This window comes from Micropterus dolomieu, linkage group LG01, assembly GCF_021292245.1.
Source record: "Micropterus dolomieu isolate WLL.071019.BEF.003 ecotype Adirondacks linkage group LG01, ASM2129224v1, whole genome shotgun sequence".
Classification (NCBI taxonomy): Eukaryota; Metazoa; Chordata; class Actinopteri; order Centrarchiformes; family Centrarchidae; genus Micropterus; species Micropterus dolomieu.
The window spans coordinates 12,866,017-12,891,522 of record NC_060150.1 but is presented as its reverse complement, the minus strand read 5'-3'; the positions used below and the strand labels follow the sequence as shown (position 1 = coordinate 12,891,522).

The 25,506-nt window shown below is 42.0% G+C and overlaps 1 protein-coding gene and 1 long non-coding RNA gene across 15 annotated transcripts in view; one reads left to right on the top strand and one right to left on the bottom strand.

The window, feature by feature from the left end:
• LOC123976250 overlaps nucleotides 1-14,666 on the top strand; it is a 17,528-nt gene extending 2,862 nt beyond the window's left edge. For 2 of the 3 annotated variants that reach the window (XR_006826296.1, XR_006826297.1), the window contains exons 3-4: nucleotides 1,085-1,728; nucleotides 1,875-2,468. This is a non-coding gene — a long non-coding RNA (uncharacterized LOC123976250). Of the gene's footprint in view, nucleotides 1-1,084; nucleotides 1,729-1,874; nucleotides 2,469-13,223; nucleotides 13,354-14,521 lie in introns of those variants that run through there. The other variant, XR_006826299.1, reaches the window with a different exon arrangement.
• Nucleotides 1-25,506, bottom strand: part of LOC123976199 (histone deacetylase 4-like) — a 58,318-nt gene that overhangs the window by 6,745 nt on the left and 26,067 nt on the right. For 8 of the 12 annotated variants that reach the window (XR_006826292.1, XM_046058135.1, XM_046058154.1 and 5 more), the window contains 13 exons: nucleotides 23,399-23,709; nucleotides 19,968-20,118; nucleotides 17,651-17,774; nucleotides 15,407-15,525; nucleotides 8,946-9,074; nucleotides 8,742-8,851; nucleotides 7,786-7,920; nucleotides 7,466-7,658; nucleotides 5,421-5,644; nucleotides 2,065-2,301; nucleotides 1,497-1,692; nucleotides 355-488; nucleotides 147-249 (listed from right to left, as the gene is read on the bottom strand). Coding sequence is in view for 11 of the 12 variants with exons in the window: in XM_046058135.1 (XP_045914091.1) it covers nucleotides 147-249; nucleotides 355-488; nucleotides 1,497-1,692; nucleotides 2,065-2,301; nucleotides 5,421-5,644; nucleotides 7,466-7,658; nucleotides 7,786-7,920; nucleotides 8,742-8,851; nucleotides 8,946-9,074; nucleotides 15,407-15,525; nucleotides 17,651-17,774; nucleotides 19,968-20,118; nucleotides 23,399-23,709 (2,166 nt within the window). In the remaining variant the exon portion in view is untranslated. The remainder of the gene's footprint in view (nucleotides 1-146; nucleotides 250-354; nucleotides 489-1,496; nucleotides 1,693-2,064; nucleotides 2,302-5,420; nucleotides 5,645-7,465; nucleotides 7,659-7,785; nucleotides 7,921-8,741; nucleotides 8,852-8,945; nucleotides 9,075-15,406; nucleotides 15,526-17,650; nucleotides 17,775-19,967; nucleotides 20,119-23,398; nucleotides 23,710-25,506) is intronic. The other 4 variants (XM_046058163.1, XM_046058170.1, XM_046058188.1 and 1 more) reach the window with 1 other exon arrangement.

The following is a 25,506-nucleotide window of genomic DNA, read 5'->3' as shown; positions in this document are numbered from 1 at the left end:
TGATCCAAATCTGTGAATATAGGGCAAAGAAGGACTCAAAGTAACATTGTGTGTGTGTGTGTGTGTGTGTGTGTGTGTGTGTGTGTGTGTGTGTGTGTGTGTGTGTGTGTGTGTGTGTGTGTGTATATGTGAGAGGGAGAGCTTACAATCAAGTTTCTGTCGGAGTGGGTTGGTTCCGTACAGCAGGACGTGGGCTTCAGAGTGAACTGTCTGCAGCTCTTCCAGAGTGGCCTTCCTCCCACGGATACACTATACACACACACACACACACACACACACACGCAAACAGAGGGTTACAACTCTCATATGCAGTTTACACCTTTGTGTGGTGAGTCTTTTCCACTTCCAACACACCTCACACTGCGCTCTGAGTCCGGTCTCCTGCAGCCGAGACCAAATGCTCTGAATCCGGCCTGCATGCTCCGGGTGGCTGTTGGTGTTTCCACACATACACTGGTGTTTCTGCATTAGGGAGTCGTACACCAGGCCTGAGGAAACACATAGAATCATACACTCATTAACAATTCACTGATTCATTTAACTATTTTTACAATTGATTGTTATTTTCTCTAGCAAAAATGCCAAAATTTGAAATTGCTCGGACAAAACGCAATTAGAAGATGACGCACTGTGTTTGAGGAAATTATGAAGGATTTAAAAAAAATCCTTCATACTTTTACTCATTCAATAGACCAAACGTTTAATCAGTTTATGGAGAAAAAAGCGACAAATGAATTAAAATGAAAATAATTGTCACACAGTTAATTACCTGCATTATTTTAATGATTATACTGGCAATTGTTTTTAAGTTTCTCTTGTGAGATTATGGGATATATTAGTAGCATTAAAAAGTCCATGTTTATGTAATTATTGCTGCCTAAGTATTGATATTTCCAGCAAAGATGTGGGTGTCAATATGTGAAAATACAGCTTTATTTAAACATCTCAAGCATGAAGCAGAACATTCTTCCTGTTTCATCTTAGCTCTCAAATTGTTTCTGAATACACATGATGAATTTAAACAGTGACTGAAACTTCTTTCAGAATAAAATCTTCTCGTTCTTTTTCCTAAATGTGTATGCAGTTTGGAACTGAGTGGGAGTAAAGCAGGCCAAACCCTTTGTCATATTCATCTTTGTTTAAAGAAGAAAAAGTGGGAGAGAAAACATTTTGGCAAGATTAGCTCCTCTAGCTCGATTGTTACTGCTACCAGATGGAGGCCGGAACCATTACACCACTCTCTGGCCAATTCACCTGCTTTTTGGATGGAAGTTTCTCTTTTTACTCCCCAGTGCATTAGGAAGGAAGTGAAATTCAAAGCCAAAAACCTCTCAAATGAATGCTTACGGAAGAGCAGAGAGGAAATAAATACTACTGGCAGCTTGACAGCGGTTTAACATTTTGAAAGTTAAACATGAATCGGTGTAACACAGCCACAGAAAACTCCAAAACTGAGCTTCAGTGAAATATCAATGGAACAGGATGGTGACGCTGACCTGTGGTGAAGCGAGTTTTGACGGGAGGATCGGGGGCTGGGACGCTGATTGGGAAGGAGGACGCCGAAGCTGGAGAAGACTGCGCCCTGGACAGCGGGCGGTGTCCTGGGAAGGAGATTGACAGGCCGGCAGCCTCCATGGAGGCCTGATAGTTTCTCAGCTGATGAATCCGCTGCTGCTCCAACAACAGGGCCTGCTACTCACACACACGCAAACACAATCAGGCGTCATGGTGAGTTGATTAGAGATGTAAATGCATTAGGGGACTAAAGGGATGAAAACTAGCTTTAACATTTTTATATTGCAAGTACAATGTATGGCCAAAAGATGGCAGCCAAAACAAATGATGCAGCTTTGATTTTCCCTCTGCTTTTCCAGAGATGCCACAGGACAAAGAGCAACACTTTCACAGCCCAAAATACAGTTCTGTGTCTGTGTTTTGGAGTTTTCTCCTCTCCAGGACTTCCCCAGGAACACCTACAACACATCAGTGCCAAGTAGAGTCGGAATCAATTCTCCGAAACTTCATATTGATTCTCTTAGCCTACGTTGTTTTGCAGCTGCATACCCCATCCTCTACCTGTCTGAAGAGCAGCTCCTGCTCCACCTGCCGCTCCCGCTCCCTCTCCCGGTGCTGCTGCAGTGCCTCCTCCTGCAGCTCCTGCGGGTCGGGGGGCTCCTGCTTGATGGTGACCCCCGGCGGCAGAGCGCCTCCATCCTGGTGCTCCCTCAGCTCCTCCTCCGTCTCTTCTGGGTGGCTCTGGTGCTGACGGCCCACGGGGGACTCGCTGGGCTTGGCCATCATCTGCGGGAAAACACGGAGAGGGAAGGGGGGGGGCAATGTGAAATGTATTTCACAATCAAACAGCAGGATGTGACAAATCCCCTCCAACGTGTGAGTCTGCATTCAGACAAACGGCCACGCTCTCCTCTGAATCAAATTCCTGGCAAATGGCTCCTTTCTCTGGAACACTCTTCTTTTAACAAGCTTAATTTGGATTACTCAGTCAGATTGGTGTCTTGCTCATTTCAAATCTATCCATTGTAATTGAATGTGAGTGGCCGCTCTGCCGACTGTACTCCGGGGCAAAATGTGTCTCGCCGAACAGAGACATTCCACACACCCCGTTGTGCTGCTTTTCACCGGCTCATTCTGGGGCCTGCTATTAACCGAGTAGCGATTCAGTTGTCTATTCATTCCCCTTCGCTGACACGGACCATTCAGCCTGCCATTCAAGGCTGCAGGCACTCGTCTCAATAGCGTGTGAGTGTTTATGATGTAAAGACTAAGAGAACAGCAAGAAAGAGAAGTGCTAAGTCTCAAGAGAAGGTTACAGCTACAGGTGTGTGTGTGTGTGTGCGTGTGTGTGTGTGTGTGTATTTAACAGAGCTGTAAGCTTCTGGGTCCCATGGCACAGAGCTGACACAGCATTGACGTCAGAGCATTCACCAGCTCTCATCCCCCCCGCTTGCTCTACTGTTCATGTCTTCTTTGTGTCCAAAAAACACCCTGATCACCTCGACCCGATCACAAAAGAAGCATCTGAAGTATCTGTCAGTACGTCATGAAGCTTAATTCAGAGATATGGATCAAACACTATAACAGTTTTCATGTTTCTGTCAGTGACACCTTTTTGGCTTTGTTGAAAAATTTGTTAATATGCAGATTATTTTCTTTATTCATTGATTAATTGTTTGGTTTAAAAAATTTCAGAAAATAGTAAAAAATGTCCATTATCATTTTCAAGGACTGCATAACATTGCCTATCATATCTGACAAGCTGGAACCAAGTGTTATTGATTCTTTTTCAGACTAGTCAGTTCATCTCTTTTGTCTATAAAGTGCATGCAATGAAATATGCAACACAGTTCTGACCAACAGTCCAAAATCTTAAGATCTGGACTGTTGGACGTGATTTACTGATCTGGCCCTGTGGATTGGGTACTGGCCAGATGTCACAGATCCCAATTAAATAATTTTCTGGTTTTCTGTTCTGCTCTGGTCATGTGCTCCCACTGCACAAACCACACGTGTCACATGTACTAGACAAGTTGAACGTGTTCTGCCCTCATATCTGGATACCGTCAAATTTCATTGAGGTTGACGCATTATAACAATACGATCTCAAAAACTGCCTTAAAAATATAATTAAAATTTGCACACATCTGTCTGCACTCAAACAGTTAAACAGTTGCATGTCAATAACAATGAGTTCCATCCAATTAGGCAGAATTATGTGTATTTTAAAAGGAAGAGTTCTTCAAAGTGGGCGGCACGGTGGTGCGGTGGTTAGCACCAACACCGGTTGCCCCGGTTGCCCCGGCCGCCCCGGCCTTTCTGTGTGGAGTTTGCATGTTCTCCCCGTGTCTGCGTAGGTTCTCTCCGGGTGCTCCAGCTTCCTCCCACCGTCCAAAAACGTGCAGGCTAGGTTGATTGGTTACCCTAAAATTGTCCTTAGGTGTGAGTGTGAGCGTGAGTGGTTGTTCGTCTATGTGTGGCCCTGCGATGGACTGGCGACCTGTCCAGGGTGTGCCTTGCGCCCGATGTCAGCTGGGATTGGCTCCAGCCCCCCCGCGACCCTGTACGCAGGATAAGCAGTTGACGATGGGTGGATGGATGGAGTTCTTCAAAGTTCTCTATATCACTGCGCCCACCCAAGAAATAATCTGGCCTATAAAACCACAACTTCTCCTTTTATATCCACTTCAGTTTTTGAGCAGGTTAATCAAGTATGATATACCGTGTTAATTTGTGAGCTTTAGAGGTGTTGGTAGGCAGATTTTGGTACATTCTGACAGAGCCAAGCCAGCTGTCTTCATGCTAAGCCAATTTGTACAAACAGTAAGCATGGTGTCAATCTTATAATCTAACGCTCGGCAAGAAAGCAAATACAAATATTCCCTGAAAAATGTTGAACTAGTCCTTTAAATTTGAGACAACTTCAGCTCTGGCATGGATTAGTACTTAATAGCAGCAGATAACCATATCAGAATGTTATCAGAATCTGTATCAAAGGAGGAAAAAGTCAGACATTCTTGTTTGACAGTCTGAAACCTAAAGATCTTTCTTGCTTGGACTCAAACAATGTGTGATTATCAGAATTACTATTTTCTCTCAATCAAGTAAACAATTCATTGACATAATTGACACCACTATTCACATTATATGATTCAGAATAAAAAATGTAATTGAACAAAAACATCTCTTCGCCCCCTTGTATGCTGATTAATTTAACAGAATAATAGAGATGTTTGTGTGAAAAGCTGCCACTGGAGAGCTCTGAAACATATGGAAGGAGTGAGAGTGAGAGCAGAGCAGGGGAGGCGGAGGAGGCAGAGAGGAAATCCCTTGTTTCATCCACCCGCCTCTCCTCCAGCGAGTACTCTGCTCGAATAGGTAAAGCCATCCAGAGTCCATCCCTGACCATATAAGGCAGGGGCTTCCGCTCTGTTGCCATGGCAGCACACAGTTACCTCGCAGTCCGTGGCAACTGTCTCGGCCACAGTCACAGAGCCGTGGATGCAAACATTCACACACACACACACACACACACATGCACTGGTATACATGTTAACCCATACCTGCCTCCGCCTACTCACAAACAAAAATACTACAGAGACAAAGAAAACAGCCAAATAAAATCAAGGACTTCACACACATCCACAGCTAACACGTTGTTGGCTGTGTTACTGGCTGCCGCCTACACAAACAACTACACTACAGCTTCTGTGCTGGCCCACGCTGGCTTATAGGCCTAATTAATTATCAGTTTATTTGAATGTGATGTCAGAACTGTGGCCCCGTCCATCACCTGCCTTCATCAGTACAGTGAGCAAACTGCTTATAACGTGTTATATAACACTAATAATGATAATGTACAAAAAAAGCAAATGCATTCAAAATCAAGTGTCTCCACCCCTCACCTTGTTGAGGTGGAGCTGCTGCTGCTGGAACTGCTGCTTGTGCTTCTCCAGGAACTGCTGGTGCTGCTGCTGGACCACCAGCTGCTGCAGGGCCAAGGCCTGGGCATGAGCCTGCGCTGCGCTCCCTTGGGGCAGAGGGGCCGACTGGGTGCGACCCAGGGGCCGGTGCTGCCGCTGCAGCTTAGCCATGGACGCTGCTGACGACATAGACAGGCCGCTTACACCTTGGGACACAAACAAGAAGGCTTTAGTTACAAGAGGAGGTGAAACCCAAGAGCACAGAGTGTAAACTCACATCCATTAGGAGAGCTTTCTTCACTCATTGGCTGGGAGCTCACTTCCCAACAAAAACAAGAACAGAGAGTGCATTGTTTCCATCTTACACAAGCTTGAAGTTGTATGTTCGATTAAGACGCATTAGCTTTCATTTTCTGCACTATATATTACTATATTTGTCCTATACAGTGACAGCACTGCTTTAACACGATGCATCCCATGTCATATCAGGAACGTCACTGACAGTTCAGCTCCTTTTCAACTACAAGATATCACCTGGCTTTTACACCATAACAGACAAACCTGGCAGAATATCAAGGTGGTGTCGTGCAGATGTTTAGGAAAGCCGCAGCACTCAATGGTGAGTGTTTTGATGATGACTTGACTTGCTGCCACTCCAAAAACCCGAACCTTATTACGTATTTAGACTAGATGTCAGAATGATGCATGGGTCTGTGTCTGCAAGGCCTATTTTGGTGGCTACCAGAACAGGCGCCATTTTGTTCCAGATTGAAACGGGAAGCAAAGACAAATGACCGTTTAGTGAATTGTGTGGTCGCCCACTCAGGGAAACATTTATATTGTTCATGTCTGAATGAAGTGGAAAAACTGTGAAAGCAGCTGATGTACAACCTGCTTACAATGACATTTGTCCAGCTACGTGAGACCACAAAGATGAAGAAGACCCCCACCTTTTATTGTAAGCTGCCCTGATGTGACTTCAAGCTAAATTCCTAAAATGTAAGCTAAATATATGACGTGTTCACATCGACAAATGGACTCCTAATTTCACTCTTACTGGTGTTGGACCTAAGATCAGTCAGCAGATGTATTTGTGAACCAAATAAAAACTACCATCTGTGCTGCCATACTGCGAGTCGTCTATTGTGATGATAAGAGCCGGGGAAAGTGAACAGCTTAGTCCATTTACAGTGTATCATCCGTGTGAGGAAAGTAAGAAAAACAGACTCAATCAAGCCTGGGAAATGAGCAGAGAAGCTTGATTACTGTGAAAATATCAGAGAAAACGACTTGACAAGAGCACAATGTTTTTAAATAGGTTCTGCAAAAGCTTGTTGATGCATAGCTACCACATAGAATAGTGGAGCTAGGGTTAGGAGGAAGTAGGAGCTGATATGGCACGGTAGTTAGATATGAAGAGGCTTTTTTATGGCTAAAAACATGACCTTCGAAGAGCTGAGAAGTAAATTGCTGCATCTGGGCTGTAAACATTCACTCTCTGCCCCTGGCCTGCGTGTGGGCGATGTGCACACGTCCTTGTCTGTACGTTTTTTTTTTTGTGCGTGGATGCGCATGGACATGCGTCTGTATGTGCGTCATTGTCCATTCACTGTTCATTCCTGCTCAAAATAGCAGCAAAACGGCAGTGAGTGAATGAGCTGATGGGAAAGGGCGCACAATACAACCATGTCACACTCTCATAGCATACGCTGACATATGAAAGGACCTCATTAGTTTGAGCAAATGAATGGACGTCTGTCAGTGTGCAGGGTCCCAGTGTACCACGGACACGTATCTGTGAGTGTGCTGATGTTTTTTTCTTTTTTTTGTGTGTCACCAGAGAGCAGATCTGTATAATACTTTAACTTTTTGTTAAACTTTAAGTTGTGTTTGGTGATTTGCTGTTTTTCCATCTCATTACCATGAACTTTACCAAAACTACTACTGCTGATACAGCTACCATCGCTACTTTTATCACTATTAGTAATCACCACTAGCTTCAGTAAAACTTCCATTACTATTCCTACCTGTCACCAGGGGGCTCTGTGCTGGGCTCTGCTCCATGAGCACCATATGCTGAAGTAGTGGACTGTGCGCGCTGTGCCCGCCAGTTCCCGCTCCTGCATCAGCCAGGTAGGGGGTCAAGTGGCCACCGGAGAGGAAGGGAGGGCTGAGGGAGAGGGCCGGCTGCAGACCTCCATCCTGCTGGGCCGACGTCACCTGGAAAAGCAGGAGAGCAAGAAGGGTGAGGGCTGATTTTGACTAAATGGTCACAGACGGTACCCAGATAAACATATTCACAGATAAACAGATGCGCAGTCAGTCTGCTAGCCAGTTTCCTCCTTACATTGGAAGCAGCAGTAGCCGTGGCAGTGGCAGGCAGCCCCAGGGTGATATTGGGTAAGGATGGCGAAGTGTAGAGGGACAGCTGGTTAACGGAGCCCCGATCAGCACCGCTGCACAACCTCTGGGCGAGACACGCCTGGGAAGCACATTTTAACAATTTATCTGTGTTTGCATCATGAAGAAAGAACAGCAGGGCAAACACGGCAGCAGTAGATGTCCACACATGGGGAAAGAGCTATGTTCGCGCCCTGGTGATATAAAATCGTCACAGTCACAAGCCTCCTCCACACTATGAGTGCCCTTAATGGCTGCCACAAATAGCATCTTGCCAGCTCCTCAGCTGCCTTCTTCCTCTGCAGACCCATCATCTGAACATCCCTCACTCAGAGCCTTTGTACATGCTTTAGGCTGCTAAGTTTAAAAGGCTCACAACTAGCACCCACACAAAAAGGCAAAGCTATTCTGGCAGCAAAAGGCTGCATCATTTGTTTATAATTTAGGTTTAAGAACATTGTGAAATAAGTTTTGTTTTTCTTCAGTTAATAATTTTGTGAGTGTCATACAAAAACGTTTAAATTGAGGTTGTCCATAACTCCTGTTCTGTGCCATGATGCAAAACCATAAACGAAGTCAACATTTGATTCTAAAATTGTAAGTATTTAATTTCTGCAAAGGAGAAATAAACCAGCATCTTGGCCATCTCTTAGCACTAAAACTTTTCTCACCAGTAAAAGACAAAAAATGTAAAATCTTTACAAGTAACAACTCCCGGGTTTAAATAAGTAAGGAATTCAACTGAAAGTATGAGTAAATACAAATAACATTTGAGCACAGGGCTCACATAATTTTTTTATGTCCGTGAGGTAATAACAGCTCAATATATCAGTCTAAACCTCAGGTGCACTGAAGTGTATGTATGTGTGTGTGTGTGTGTGTGTGTGTGTGTGTGTGTGTTACCTCTGTGTTGTTGGAGACTGACACAGTGATGCCGTTCTCATTGGGGATGTTGTTGGAGCTGTTATTTGGGGAGCTTGGGCCTGAGCCGGGGGCGCTGCTACACGCAGAGTCTGAAAACACACACAGAGACAAATCAAATACATACAGGAAAAAATGAAACATTTTGAAGGCAGCTGCATGTTTGTGTGCCTGCGTGTCCCTCACCTGCCATGTCGAGCGAGCGTTTTTTGGCGGAGGTGATGGGGCTGTCTCGACGACGCAGCAGCGGACTGCTCCTCCGCTCGCTTACCTTCTGCTTCAGCCTGGAGCGCAGCTTCAGGTTGGGCTCCGAGGCTGAAAGAAAGGTGGAGGGAGACGAACATAAACATTGTAATTCATTCATTCATTGTCTGAATCCTGAAACTGCAACAGTATATGGTGGAGCTAAGAGGCTGAAGCTAAGGTAGGAACAGTACAGTATGTCTACACTGCTAGAAATTAACAAGCTCATCCCTTTTTATTGATGCATCAACTTTACCACTCCAACAGAGCTAAATGTAGTCTCGCCTAATGATTTTTAACGAGGAGCCACACATGTCTGATTATCTCTATGAGATGTGTCACTGGTTCTTGTTGCTGCCTGAGAAAGCTCAAAAGCTGCCGTGTTATTTATGTGAATAATAAAGTGACCATGTAGAAATTAAATTCAAACATCTCACACGACATTTTTCGACAACACATGACTGAATTCAAAACTGCAGTGTACCATTTCATCTATTAATCCACAATACTGCCGTCTCTTTCTGATAGCTTGGTGATTTTTGTGTCTTTCCAACTGCAGCTCAGACGCTGACACCTGTTGAGCCCCCTTGATGTTAAACAGATAACTGGCGGCTGTGCTAGCTTTGGACAAATCAATCAAAAGGGTGGGAGAGTTACCTGAGCTACAGTCTCACAGGCTTTCAGATTAAACTGTGAGCTCTACACATTGATCTGTCGTGGAGCGCCTTCAGAGCTGCTCTATCAAACCCGTTTGGTAGACAAACTGTTACATGCTGCTTTTCACTTCTGATCCCCCCTCCCCTATTTAAATGCTTTCTGAACATGCCAAATTCCGATCCATTTTCCCAACGACATTGTGGTTAAAAAGCAATTAGCTCCAATTTGGGAGCCATGTCTGATTACATAAAGACCTTTTGGGCTTTTGTGTTCACCGTCACAGACTTGTGAATGGAGACAGGGAGAAGGGAACGGCATGTCACCTTGGCTCTAGCTATGAAGGCTAATGCTCTGTTTACTCTGCCCTGCCAATCAGTGGCCTTGGATAATTTCACTACTCATTATCTAATTTTTAATCATCAAAGAAGAGCTAAATCCAAATGTGGTACACCCCTAACCCAGATTATGACATAACCAGATTAATCTGCTACAGTGTTTCTTACTTTAAACAGAGGGTACAGCTACTTTCCCTGGAGCGAACGTCCCTGAAAAATCATTTTAGGAGACATTCATCAAACTGAACTTGTTCCCATTCACAGTGTCAAGTAAAAATAAGCATGTGGACAAGAGTAAAGTGTGAACTGGTGTGAAAAGTGGGAGGGAAAGCTCAGTCCAGATGGAGTCAAACCAATAACTGTTGGTGGGAATTTGTGGAGCCAATTTACAACAAATCAGGATTTCTGGGGGTCCCTGTTCATGAATTAGATTTTAAGATCTTTGGAAACAATGAAGATGAAAGAAAATTACAAGGACCCTCAAAAATCTAGGTCATCAGTGTATAATGCATAGTTCTTCCCAGCCAAAACACAGTAATTCATTATCTTGTCAAAATTAAATTAAGAATCTGTCTTTTTGATATGTTTTACCATATGAAAATATAAAGCCATAAAAATTTGCTATTTACAATTAAAACAAACCGCAGCAACTGCTTAAGCTACTTTACCAACTTTTCCTGTGAAAATTATTTTAACTTAGATGCCGTTTAGATTATCAAGACATAAAGTACAGTAACTACTGTTATCTAACAATTCGATGCCTTTCCACTTTCTACGGATTAAAAAATGTTGAAGCGATGTCCATAAACATGAGCCAAATGTCTACTTGATTTGAAAATGACAAGACATCCTAGAAATTATTCGTCTGCCAGATGAATGAAATCTGACTTTGTAAAGTAAGTTTGTCTAAATATTTTAAAGGAGAAAAGTCTATATCTCTGGTCATGATCAAAGCTGAATATCACAATCTCACAACCTTGCTATTGCCACACAAAAGCTATAAGACATTTCTTATAGTACAGTAGGACTCTGGATTTAAACTCACAGTATCTGTTAGTGAGGAGAACTAAGCAAAGGGGGCTGTGCTAGAAAGAAGAACAGTAATTAGCCTGTTGAAGTAGAGTAATTACGATTGTGGCTCCCACTTCAGCAGAGTGAAAACAAATTTTATACCCCAAATGATCCAGTATGACAGCACCCCAAATAATCACAACAAAGGTATAGTTAAAGTCAAGTGGAATCATTGCATAGAATTATTTCCATGTTGGTAGATTAATTTACTAGTTTCAAGAAAAGCAAGGCTTGTGTAAATATTATTGCAGTTTGTAATTGGAATTTATACATAGTGCTACACAGCCTTTAACGTCACTGCTTCATAGAAATGAAAGGCTTTGTTATAGGCTTTGGGGAAGTATGAGCATCATACAATGGCATATGATATCAATGCACAGATGGTGCATTGTTGCTGTGTTAAAATGGGCCTCACAACAGAGGTTAAAGGTTGTGTGACATCCTGTAATCATCGGGGAGCTGTTCAGTCTGATTTTCAACCGACGGCATGTACCTATGTGCTATTGAATGCATGTAAAGAACGCAGTGTCCCAGTTAGGCAAAAAAAAACAGATCAGCTCATCAGTGAAAAGATGGGAACAGTATGTCTTGCCCTGCTCCATCAAAAAGCACAGTTAGTCAGAAGCATGAAACTTTCCCACCCCACCTACATCTTCCTGAGGCATTCATGTGTATGTGAAAACATGCTCTAGTCTAGACAAGGTGTAGTGTCATGGGGGGCTCACTATACCCTAAATGTATCCTATACAAGAAGAGCTAATGATTTTAAAGGCTTCAGCTTGGCTGATGATCAGGATTTCACAAAGCAATCCTTGTCACGCAACTCTTTTTCCACCACACATTTAGATAATTACTGGTATTCTATTAAGAGTATCATAAAGGCATTAAAGTTAAAATTCCTATTATTTACATGTAATCAAACCCCATTTTTGATACAATTTATGTTGCATTATTTCAGTGTATTTATATTCTGTAATTACCAGTAGTTCCCACTCCTAGAGGCGGAGTCCGCCAGACCTGCGCTAGATTTATATTGCCTATCTAAACACAAGGGATTTAAAGGAAACTATGCAGCACATTATTCAGCGTTACTGTTTAATCTCACTTATATCAGCCTACTGCCTTTAGTTCATTTAAAAAATATTCAACAAGCAAAATACAGGGTGGCTTTTAATGGAAAGCTCTCATAGAAAAGCTTAGCGCTGGCTGCTGTTCTTCAAAAATGTGTGTACAAATTGCATTTTCTTGACAGTTTAAAATACTGCAAAGTCAGGAGCAGCCACAGGTGAAGAGTTTCAGGCAACATGCCAACAACTTTCACCTGCTGTTGTGTGGAGAACTACTCTCACCATACACAGCATGAATTCAGATCACAGCTGAAATTGACTGACTTCTTTGATAAAACAATGAGTTTGTGTGGCTGCACTGTAAACCAATGTGTACCTTAATCTGTACAGCTCTCATTGTGCTGTGGATAAGACTATCAGCTGCACTAAATGCCTAAAATGTAAAAGGGGAGATGTACAAAAGAGCGCTGTTGCTTCCTTTGACCGTTGCTCGGAGCCCTGGGTGCCAGTCCTCTACTTTATGGCCAGGCGGTGATATAAAAGAGCCTCTAACCTCTCCCAAGCTGGCATTACCATAAGTAAACCCCGCAAAGCACGTCATCGCTGTGCGCAAATATCAGGGTGGCACAGGTTTTCTCCTCTCTCTGCAGCCGAGCACAATCCTCAGCCTTATAGAAATCATGGGATGAACTGACACTCCAGGGACAATCTTTTCCCTCCTACCTTTTTTTCTTTCTCTACATGAAGCAAGTTTTCGGGATTGCCACTTGCTGGATTTAGTTTAAATCCTGCTTGCCGGCTCACGTGTTCTGTCCTCTCATCTTCTATTGCTATGCTTTTAAAAAGAAACCCATGCTCCCAACAACCTCTACCTCAAATGTTTTTCTTGTTAAGAAAAAGTGTCTTGAGGTCTTTTACATGGTCAATGAAGCCACCAAAACCTTCTCCACTCTCATCTTCCTCTCTCCATCTTCCTGGTTATTACTGTTCCTTTCTCTGCTCATCATCTCTCCTTCACCCCCTTTCCACTCATCTTTCTACATCATCTCCTTTCTTCTTCTCTTCTTCTTTTTCATCTTCTTCTCTCCCAGGGTGGAATGTGGCTGTGTGGGCCAGTGTCAACTGTGGTCTATCTGCCGTCGTAGCCAGCAGCCCAAAGGCTCAGAGTCAACAGGGCTGGAACGCTGGCTGGAGCCGCCGCGCTAAGTGAATAATTGCACTGTAAGACGACCGCTGCTTCACAGCTACACCACTCACACTTTACACACACATAGACACAAAGCTGTCCACACACACACCTGACAAAAACACACTGCAAGCGGCTGGTTTTGCTATGTAAAGGCTTCTGTACTTTGAGCACTGTAGCCTTTAGTTTGTAGGCCACAAGAAAATGTTTTCCTGAAGTGCATTCTGCAGCGTTTTAGCAGCTCTAATGACTTTTGACAAGATTTGTCACCCATTTTAAAAAAGAACATGCTGCTCTATGCAGATACAATTACTACTACTCAAGAAAAGTGTCCATGGCTCAAAGTGCTCTCTGCTAATGACCTTTATTTATACATTGAGGCATGTTCCAAAAACCGCGAGTGCAAAGTACCTAACAGATAAAGGATAATAAGATAACAGTAAAAGTGAAAGCAAAACTAATTGAAAGCCAATTTGAAATAAATTTTTAAGGCCACAGGTTGCTGTGTTTTCTGCAAGCTGATGGTGGTCAATTAATTTCTTGAAGTACATCAAATACGTATAAGAAATATTCTAAAACTCAAAAAACACCAAGCAGATGCATGACCTTACTTTTATTTATGTAGTTAAATAACAGTTTGTGAGTCATGAAAATCCACCAAAACATTTCCTTTTTGCAGTAAAAACCCAATGGAAGCAGATCAATACTTATATATATATATATATATGTTTTAGGCCCAATGGTTTGATCAGCAATAATTTATTTTTATTATTATTTTTCAACCTGGAACTTACACGCTGCAGTCGGCAGCAGCAAGACAGGGCTATAACGTAATCCTTGTGAGCAATAGTGCCCCATCAAATTACGTCCACTAAAGTGCTTGTTTTTGACACTGACATGCTCAGATTGTTATTACGTTGTGAAAAATGTCCCTACAGAGATAGACCTTTATTTAAAGAATAAGATATTTTTGTTAAACCAGAAGCAGTCACTATATCGCTCTCATCAAAGCCACCAGACTTCATTGATAAAAACGTTAATTTTACCTTGCTGGTCTACCCCCGCCTCTTTCGGTGAATTTGTTGTTTTAAAGGGTTTAAAACACAATAACACAAACTAACAGTGGGGAAACACTATTGTCCTTGCAGTTCTCTCTTCCCTCATGCTGATGCATTGCATTGCCATTATCCTTCCACCCAGCAGATGCCCTCAGACTTTTCATCTTTCATTCCAGTTCCAGCCACTCCCATCTCTTGTTGGATTTCCTATCCACCCCTGTGGATTTGTTTGCGTGTTGGACTGCCTTCCCGGATTTGATCCTTGCCTGCCTCATTACTATGTAAGCATGTGTACCCCTATTTTACCATTAAATTGCTTAAGTGTTCCTCTGCATTTGGGTCCTATTACTTGCTGGCCTATTTGCACTGGCCGTGACAGACCCAGAGGAATCACACTGATTGAAAATAATAAAGGGCCTAGAAGAGGGGCCTGGGGAACCCCAGCAGCAATGCTAGAGGAGATGTTCTCAACTGATATAGCCCTCAAATTGGATCTGTCAGAGCCTCTTAGTTTTAAACAAATTAAAAGCAGCAGAAATGTCCAGCAACACAATGTAGCACAACAGCAAGCACCAACCTCAAATCTGAAAGGAGTTCAATACATGCTGCTCTCTCTAAACCCTTGGCTAGAATAGCTGTTTTGATATAGATATGTGATTATTAAGACAGTCAGTGTCAGGATCCAGTTTTTTAAGATGCTGCTGAACAACAGCTGATTTCAAATAACCTTCGAGGATAAGGAACTATTAAAAGCAAATAAAACGTCAGGTACTAAAATGGTAAAAAATCTCTCTCATTCTATTGAACTCTTGAACCACCTACACTTACACTCTCTCTAAAACACTCATGTTGGGGATGCTGGGAGACCTTGACAGCCTAATGTGGATGTGATTAATGGTGCAGAGCTCTGATGCCATCTAAATTATGCTAGCTGTGTGTCTGTATAGCAGCTACTGGAGGTGTGTAATCCTCTCTGAACATGGTATAAAAGCAAATAGACAGCGTGTGTGTTTGTGTGTGTGAGATGTACCAGTCTTTCGCAGTGGGAAGTCATCCCGGGGGTTGTAGACACCCAGCACAGGGTGGTTGTAGGTGGACACACCAGTCTGTGGAGGCGAGCTCTGGTCCAGAGAGCTGTGCTGGGTTTTGCTGAGGAACAAAAACACAAACGCACACAGTGTTCAAGGTGCTGCCATGATCACAAATATCATGTGAAACAAGGCCAAACACTCATAACTCAGTGAACATGTGACTGAATTAATATTCTGAGCAAAGTCACTTCATGGCTGTCAAAGATTTGTATGATTAATGCATCATGCAAATCCCTTGGCATGGCCTGCGGACATGTGCTGCCATCTGTTCACTGCCTACAGAATAAGGTGGAGTTTGTAGGCAAAGTTAAGCCGAGTTGGGTTTGGACCAAATGCATGTTCCTGACAAGCTGATGCACACACTCATCTCTTCCAAAAACGGATGGGGGCTGACGAGTCCAGCGAGTGGAGACAATTTTAGACAAAAAATAAGGGAGAGAGCAGCAGAGAAAAGTAGAGACAGGCATATATGGAAAGTTTGTATTGCTTTGAGCTGTTGAAAGTCAACGCTTGTGGGTGTTTCACTGGGTCACACATCAAGATTATGTAACATTATATTTATGTGGTTACATATTTGCATTTTATGATTTCAGTTTTTTTATTGTGCCAAAATTAAATATATAATCACAGAGAGCATGACTTGAAAGGTAATGTTACAAACCAGCAGTAGTGGAAAGTAACTCAAGTACATTTATCCAAGTACTGTACTTTGTGCTGTACTGCACAGTTTTGAGGTACTTGCACTTTCCTTGACTATTTAAATTTTATGCTGCTTTATACCTGTACTCGACTATTATTTTAGAGGGGAATATTGTATTTTTACTCCAATGGCAGCTATCGTTACTAGTTTCTCTTTTGTCTTTTTGCACATTATTTTTCATGCATCAGCTTCTAAAACATGATGTATCAGTCAGTGAAAATAACTCCCTCTGTTTAAGTCATTTAAGTCTAGAACAACATCCTCATAGCTTTATTTTCTCATAAAAAGTTAATAAAATCTGACAGTGTTGCAGGATTATTTCAACCTTTTTTCAAATGTCAAATGAACTCAAAACCAACAAGTTCATAATTCTAGTGACGCAACTTGGGTTATTCTTATTTCTTTCAAGATATGGACTCATTTGTAGGACTTATTTTTAACAAAAATAATTTAAATTTAAATTTAAATGAACACTGCAATTCAAAGTGAGGTTTTAAGACTCACATGCATAGAAAAAAGGCTTTATAAAACACTAAGACACTTTCTAAAGTTGTGAAAATCACATCCACCACGACCACCTACAAGAAAACATGCTGCTCACATATTAGTGCATCAGTGATCATAATCCTGTGATATACATTCAGTATAGAGAGTACATCTACTCTTGTTACTTACTGTACATTTAGCTGATTTTGTATTGTTATATTACTATTAAAGTAAAGATCTGAATCTCTCGCAGTAGATAAGCTGTATAAATACTGCAAGAGATGGGCTATTTAATTATATAGGAGAGTCTGACAAAGATTTTTTTATATACATGTGACTACTGTGTCTATTTGTATATTCAATTCTTCGGTTTGCATAAATGCATTTCCAGTCATGCTAAGTGTAAAGCAAACAGTTACTCACAGACAGGGAGTGAGCAAAGTGGAAACAGCAAGCGTACACACCTGCAAAGAGCTCCAGAGATGCTACAATAAACATTCAAGGCCAAGCCTCGAGAGCCCCTATCATCAGGTTCCAATATCCTGCGCTCACGTGTGTGTGTGAGAGTGTGCATGTGTATTTCCGTCCTCGTTTTATAACCCTGCTCAATCCATCTCTCAGTCAGGCTCACACAGTGTGGCAGGTGAGGTAAGAGGGGAAGCCCGGTGACAGATTAAGACACAATCCAATACATTATTCATCTGCTGTCAAAGAGAGAATTGCCATTCAGACTTTTAAGGATCTGCAGTTATTTTCAACTGTGTTATACTGCTTACAATCTTTGCAAAGAATTGGAATATGAATATATTCAAATAGTTTTCCAGCTCGCAAGCAGACAGTAGTGATTTATCAGTGTGACAGAGATAATGATGTCAAAACATGCCATGAAGTCTTTCTTTTACCGTATAATGCCAACCACTAGCTCAGTTAGCCATGTTAAATCAAAAAGGCCTTTTCTTTTCAATCTCTATTTATTCAAGCGGTAACTGTTCCTCACCGGTACCAGTACGGAGCATCATTGGGGAGACCTCCTTGGTTAAGGCTCCGCTGGGCCAGGGCCTTCTTCTTGTTCAGGACAAACTCCTGGAGCCGCATCTTCACCTCAGTACTGGCCACGGCACCTAAGGAGTGAAGACATGAAAGTAATTGAGATAAACAACAAAAAAAAATTTATTAGAATTTTACCAAATCAGAACATGTTAACAGATGATATTCTCTAAACTAAAACTGGCACCAACGATGGACCAAACAAGTAAAATGTTTAGCTCAACGTCCTGTATTCCAACATAATTTCGCCTCAGCTAGTTCTTAGTTTGAAACCAAATCTTCTTCCACTCTGTCTGACAGTATACACACATACCATATATTCTGTATTTGCCTTGTTGTAGCTCTTCATTGACTCTGTATGATGTGAACATAAGTAAAATATTCAAACTCAAGACTCCTTCGGCTTCCTGAAAGAGTTTTGGTTTCCAGCCAGAATTTGGCTGCACAGCATGAGATTTGTAATGATTGACCCACCAGCGGTTCAGTAAGGCTTAAGAGGTTTTTAACGACTTGACTTGAAGTGTGTTGCCTTCATTACATAGTTGACAGTGCAGAGATGACAGGAAATGAACGGAGAGAGCTAGGGGGTGACATGTAACAAAGGTCGCTCTGCGGAATCAAACTGGAAACATTTAAGATTACACGATGAGCGTCTTAAACTCACATGGTTGCCCCAATGTGCACTAGTTTGACCAAATCTCGCAGTCTGAGATGACTAATAATGGAAAGTCTTCTTCAAAGCTTAATAAGTACAGTCCAATATCGGTGATGCCCCTATCTAGAGCTTAAACAACTAGTTTATTATTCGCTTACTGACAGAAAATGAATTTACAATTATTCTGATGATGGTTAAGTCGATCAAATACATCCAGCATTCTCATGGCTTCAGCTTCTACAATGTGAGGAATTATTTTCTTTGTTTTATTATAATTGTCAATTAATTATTTGGGTTCTGAACTGTTGGTTAGACAAAACAAGCAATTCACCAAAATTTGAGATTGACATTTTTCACTATGATTTGACATTTTAGAGACCAAATGATGAATCAAACAAGTGTGAAAATCGTCAGCAGATAAACTGGCATTAGCTGCAGCCCTGCTACAAGAGTTACATTTTTGGACATAGCCCTGAAGTTTGCTCATCACCACCAGATGAGTGGGATATTGAAACAAGAACACAGGAAAAATAAATGAAAATGATACAAAATGCAGGTACATGTGAGAGCAAACACAGAGCAATGCCTCTCTCTCACACACACACAGACACACACACATGCACGGATGCAGCCTCGATCTGTAACCGCTTTCCATATAGTGTGTAAACTGCTCTCAAGGACTCCTGTCCACTTGCTTTCAATGAACTGTTGAGAGACATCCAGCAGGCAGCGGTAATAACTAGGCTCAGCCCCCGCCAAGGCCACCAGCTAATACAGCTCGTTTACCACAGCAAATACACAGGTTCTCCAAGTAAAATGGAAATACACAGACATGCAAACACACACACACTGGCATGCACAGAAACACACAAACACGCTCTGTGAATACTGATCTTAACAGCCATTTCCACCTTGGAGGGTTTTGAATGAAGGGTTCTTGCTAAGCGGTTCAGACCCCTGGCAGATGCCACCAAACAGGCTGACTTTCTCAAAATGAGGAAACTAAACTTTCTGTCGTCTGCAGTGGTGCTGAGGGTCCTGAAAACGTTTAGTTTCAGGTTTATGTGTGTTTAATAGTTACAGAGTCACAGTATCATTTACAAGCGATTTCTGTGCTTCGACAAAAATTGTCCTTTGCAACACAACACTGGTTAAAAGATTCAAATGAAGCGAGTGAAACTGGACGCTATTTACAATCTACCAACATGGAGCTGTGGCTATTTCTTATTCAGATTGTTTTCCCAATATATTTTCTTCCTGGTTATTTCTTCTTAGAATAATTTAGTACCGAAGAGGTGTGAAAGCTTTTACAGTAATTTCTCCAACAACCGCTATTCTCCTATTTTTCTCTCCACCAATGTGTGAATACATGTTTCATGGAAGGTGAGAGAATACATCAAATTTACCTTAATTAGGTGTCAGACTGAGCTGCATTTTCAAGATTTTGTTTAAATGTGATATTTGTTCTGTAGAAAATATGCTAGACTATCAGATATTTGCAAAAAACAAGGGTGAGGTGTTCCAAAGGAAAGTCTGGTGCACAAACTTACCAGCTCGGCTTTGGATTTATATCAATCAATCAGTGCTTCTCAGTACAGTATCTGCAACTTACTCTCTTGTCCCCTCTCCTTGTTCTTCAGCAGCTGCAGTTTCTGCTCCCTCTGCTGTTTCTCCAGCTCCTGCTCCAGACGGTGGTTCTCCATCTTCCTCTGGTGCTCCAGCAGCTCCTGCTGGTGCTTCAATGCCAGAAGCTCTTGTTGCTGCTGTGGGAATAATGTCAGCAAAAACTTATCTTACAGAAATCCAACGTTCAAGTGCCTAGTATTTTAGAGCCTGTGTAGAAGTTACTTGCTTGACTGACTTGATTGCATGTTCCTGACAGAGCTGAGAACGTGGTTTATTAGCGCACAAAGCAATATATTGCAAATGTTTGCAAACCCTATCTTCCACTCTTAGCTGCAAGATAAGATCATATTTTGAGTTCTAAATGTAATCAATTTCTTTCTTAAAACCTCTATTTACATCCCATTCCTTGTCTGCTTAAGTTGCCATTTGGAATAATTAAGTTGACAGCTGTTTGGACCAATAAAATAAAACCACTGCAATTCTATAAAAACCTCAGGCCACAAGTGTAAGCTTTTAAATAAATATAAACACTTTAACGCGGGGTGAGGCTTTAGCAAGACACATAATCCAATCTGCTCACTTCCTCATCACTCTAGAAAAGAGAAGAGCATCTGTTAAATTATTTCAGTAACTGTCCACCTCAGGCCTTTATACCGAAGGAACACGTCCGACTGTGGCTTCACGGTTTGTCCTGTAACCAAAAGGTCAAAAATAAAAGCCTAAATGTGCTCACAAACACCTCTTCGTGCCCTTGAATCAGACCCAAAACTCACAGTGAGTCATTGTGGATAAGGACACAAAGTAAATGCTACAAATGCACACCTGATTTCACCTTCTTCTTCTTAAAACATATCTTCAACTTAAGGCACCAAATCAAGATTCCCAAACAGTCTTTAATGTCTCTGTAATAAACAATAAATAGGCAAGCTGTCTCTGCTTGCACTCAGTTCCATAATGATCTCTCTCTGACATACCAAAAAATCGACACTCTGCACTCCTCTCCCCCCGATCGTCACACACCCAATGGCAATATTTGATCAGTTTACTGTAACTGCGTGTAATCAACTTCTGCTGGCATTTTTTTAAACGCCATAAATAGACGCTCAGTAGCAGGGACATGCTCTTGTGTTTACCGTGAGGGCAGATCAAACATTCGAGACAAGTGTGTGAATAAATTAGTGGCTGAAGGTGAGAGAGAGGTGAGGCGGGACTTGTGAGAAAAGCACACCGGCTCTCTGACCCGATTCCAGCCTGGAGTCCCTGCCTTTCAATCAGCGTTGGGGATCGAGGGGTTGAGTGGGTGGGAAGGATCAAAGTAACCTCCCCGCCCACATACACACAGACAAACACACACCCAAACCCCTGTGGCTCAATAGACCAGAGATGTACAGTACACACAGAGTATCCTTTTTGACTAATACTGTGAAGAGCTTCAGGGTAGCTCTCACTTTATGAGAGTTCCCTCTTGAGTGTGTGTGTTTGTGTGTGTGTGTGTGTGTGTATATATATGCACCTAACGTGCAAGCAAACTGGGCATGCGTGTGACTGTGTGTTTGCTGACATTTGAGAGGATGTTTTAATGGCTGTACGCCTGTGTGTGTGTGTACACAGGGGCTGTGAATGGGGCTGATTGAGGCCGGGCCTCCCTGCTCAGGCTGTGCGTCACTGGCCTCCACCTGAGTGGTCCTGCAGCCCCACCACGGGCCAGACGGCCCTTCAGACAGCATCACCTGTCCCTCAACGTCACAAAAAAACAAACAGCAGAAGAGAGAAAAACAATGTGCATCTGCAAAAGACTGCAGAGTTCTAAAGAGTTTTTTTTTATAAAGACAGAAAGGAAGGGTGAAGGGAAGAAGGGAAGGAAGAAAGACAAGGAGACACAACAGAAGGAAGGGAGAGAGGGAGTGCAGCGAGAAGTAAGACAGGATGGCAGTAAGACAAAATGATTAAAGAAGGTTGACAGAAAGTAATGAAGGAAGAGAAAAATAAAGAAAAACAAGAAGGGGAAAGAGAGAAGAAAGAAGACAGAAAGAAAGTGAAAAGACAGGAAGAGTGGAACAAATGAGGAGAAGAAGTGAGAAAAGGAGATGAAAGACAAGAAGACAGTAAAGAAGGAAGACAGAAAGGAGTAAGAAAGTCAGTGAAAGTCAGAAAAGAGAATGAATCAAGTTGCACATGAGGAATTAATGTAATCCTGCACATCTATTCTCCTGCCCCCACAATCCATTTTTAGACACTTTATTCAGAGTCCTGAAAAAAAAAAGTAGTTCAGCTGCATCTGCGTGTGTTACAATTCACTTGACAGCAGCAATACTCTAAAAAGGAACAAACACTAGAATCATTTCATATGACATTTCAGCCCCACAGGAGCTCTCCGGTGCTCTCAGGGGCCCAGAAGTATTAAAGCTTCAGAGCGTGGGCGTGCTGATCTAGATTCACTTTCTATTTCCAGGTCACTACGATACGGGAGTGTTATATGTCGTGCACTGCTCGACATGTGAAGCAATTCAAATTCTGTCTGTTGAAATAGTTAAACATTTGCTCTTCATACATACAGCATGCATTATTGAATGGTAACACTTAAACTGCAACAGGACTGATGCATAAGGGATAATCTGAATCCAGTCACATCCTCATATTGCTATTATCCATCCCTGAAGTTGAAGCAAATGAAGCCAAAGTGCTTCCTTGTTCTCTGCTCCCTCTTTACTCCGAGCAGAGAGATTTAAAGCTGACAGAGCTGCTCTCTGTTGGTGAGTTTAGTCTGATAATGAAGAATCCTGTGGCAGACTAAATGAAGAGCTGCCTCTGCTTTGTTTAGTGCAGCTTTAAATAGTGTTTGGGCTCCAAGCCTGCTGGTTTGATTTTGGATTGTCGCCTCTTGGAGGAGTTAAATAAAAATGAGCTCTTGTTCTTTTGTGCATGTTTAATCATATTTATGTACATTGTTGGCTGCTGTTGTTCTGCAGCTTTAATGATTGATGATTTATCCTTGAAAATAAAGGCCAAAATTACTCAGCATATTCAATCTTTGAGGAGGATGATGATATGCTGTTTATCTACAGGAATAATTTGGGTTGTAAGTGAATTTCATGAAAAAAGTAGAGGCCATTAATCTTATATCTTCAGTATTATGCTATATTATGAGAGACATGAATTTTGACAAAGACAATGAAGTTTTGTTTAAGTTTTAATAGTAAAAGTAGGAAAACTACACTGTAGAAATTCTCTGTACAAGTGCATAAGTAATATACCTGCATTGCAAATGAAAGCAAAAGTAAAAGTACTAATTATTAACATCAAAAATACATGTACAAAAGTGTAAATTACTCATTAGGCATTAATGTTGAATTGTAGTGCCGTAGAAGTAGAAAGTAACATAAAATACATAAAAAAGAAATGTTCTAAATGATATACCTTGATGTGTTCCTGGAGCTGGGCCTCGTGCTGGCGGGACAGCTGCTCGTGCTGCCGCTGGAACTCGGCGATGAGGATCTGCCGCTGGATCTGCTGCTTCTGCTTCAGGGTCAGCAGCTCCTGCTGCAGCTGCTGCTCGCGCACCGAGGGCGTTCCCCCCAGCGACCCCGGGCCAGACGACTGCTGACCGGGCGGGGAGAGCGAGGACACCTGCTGCTGCTGCTGCTGTTGCTGCTGGTGATGGTCCACGCGCAGGTCCATGGGGATGGCGGCTGGAGGGAGACGCAGGGGCAGTGCCGAGTTGATGTCCACTGCAGGGACGAAGAGAGGAGATGTTGGAACAGGACTTAACAGGACACTTTGTGAGCTTTGTCTGCATCGTTTTTTACACTGTTAATTTAAAGACGTCATATCACGCTCATTGTTAGGTTTATAAATCTATTTATGAGCTGTACCAGAATAGGTTTACATGTTTTCGTTTAGAAAAAACACCATATTTTCGTCCTACTGTCCATTGCTGCAGCACCTCTTTTCACCCTGTGTGTGCTAAATGCTCTGTTTTAGCTACCGAGTAAAGCATCTCACTTCTATACAATCTTTGTTGGGAGCACATAAGCAAGGACTACTAGCCACTCAGAAGCAGAGTAGGAACGCTCCTGACAAGCAAGGTCGTGTAATCAAAAACAGTGCCTCTTCAGCCGGTAACCACGGCTTAGGTTCAGCCATACATTTTCAAGCACACACAAGCAGAGGTGTACTTGTGGAAAATGCAAAGTATTACAAAGTGACGCAGATAGGTTACGGAAGAAAAGGCTGGACTACAGTCGAACTGTTTTCAGGCAGTTCAGCAGCAGTGTTTTCTGTGAGGGATGGTAACTCCTTTAAGGGTGGACTTTGTGCTTTTTCAAAGGAAAGGGGAAAGCCCAAAAAGCATAAAATTACTTCTTTAAATGGTTTGGTCCAGCAAACTACAGTATGTGTGTTGATTCTGGGTTTGACAAGCGTCACAATAAAGAAAACTGATACCATTGTTACCTCTACACCTGCACATTGTGATTGAGCCATGTGTGGTGCTGTATGTTCTCAGACGTTAGCTCAACCCCCTGGCTGCCTAATAAAAGCTGTTGTAAGCTGCAGGCTAAAAATGCAGAGACATGAACGAAACACATTGTGGAACTAAAAAATGACTGTAAGGTGTTTCTGTGGGTCTTCCTGATCCTAAAAGGCAACCTGGTGTTTGCGTACTTAGTACAACTGCAAGGTGAATGGGATTATATCAGAGCCCTTAAAAATTTTATTTCATGCATCTACCTCCTCAAGGATGCAGAATGGAGCATTATTAAAAAAATACCTGTTGGCACTAAGATGCAGTAATATCTGGCATCAGTTTCAGCATCAATTCTGAAGCATTTCGAAAGAGATTCAAAGCTTTGTGAGTTTAATCAATGCGTTTAGTTTTCACCAGCTTTTCTCCAGTTTTTATGAAGGAAATACATATATTTAGAAACACTGTGGTGTCTACATATAACATTAATGACATACTTTGATTTTTAAATATGTGTTCAATTGACAGACCAATAAATACAGCTGCTATCAAAACAGTGATGTGTTTCCCTCCCTCTCCACCTCAAGCTGATGTGTGGTGAGCGTCTGGTGCAAATGGCTGCCGTTGGTGGGTGCTACACATTGGTGGTGGCTGAGAGTAATTTCCCCTCCTTCACTCTGAAGCGCTTTGAGTGTCTAAGATAAAGTGCTATATAAATGTATTATATCAGAGTGATAAATCAACATTAGCAAAATTTAACATGATAATAAAAGTCCCTTTGTAGACATGTGGAACATGATAGACGCTTGCAATTGAGAAGAATTGGTTGTTATTTGACCAGCGATCCCAAAAGTAATATTAAAGGAGTGTTTTTCAATAACCAACTCTGACCTCTGACCTCCTTGTAAAAGAGGCAATAACAAAATCTTCTTATGGCAATCAATAAAGCTTGACATTACTTCTAAAAAAGTGACATTGATGCCTTTTTTTTCTCTTCATCTCTTCCTTATACGCAATAAACTTAAACACAACCTATGACTGATGCTGCAGTTACACATGAAGC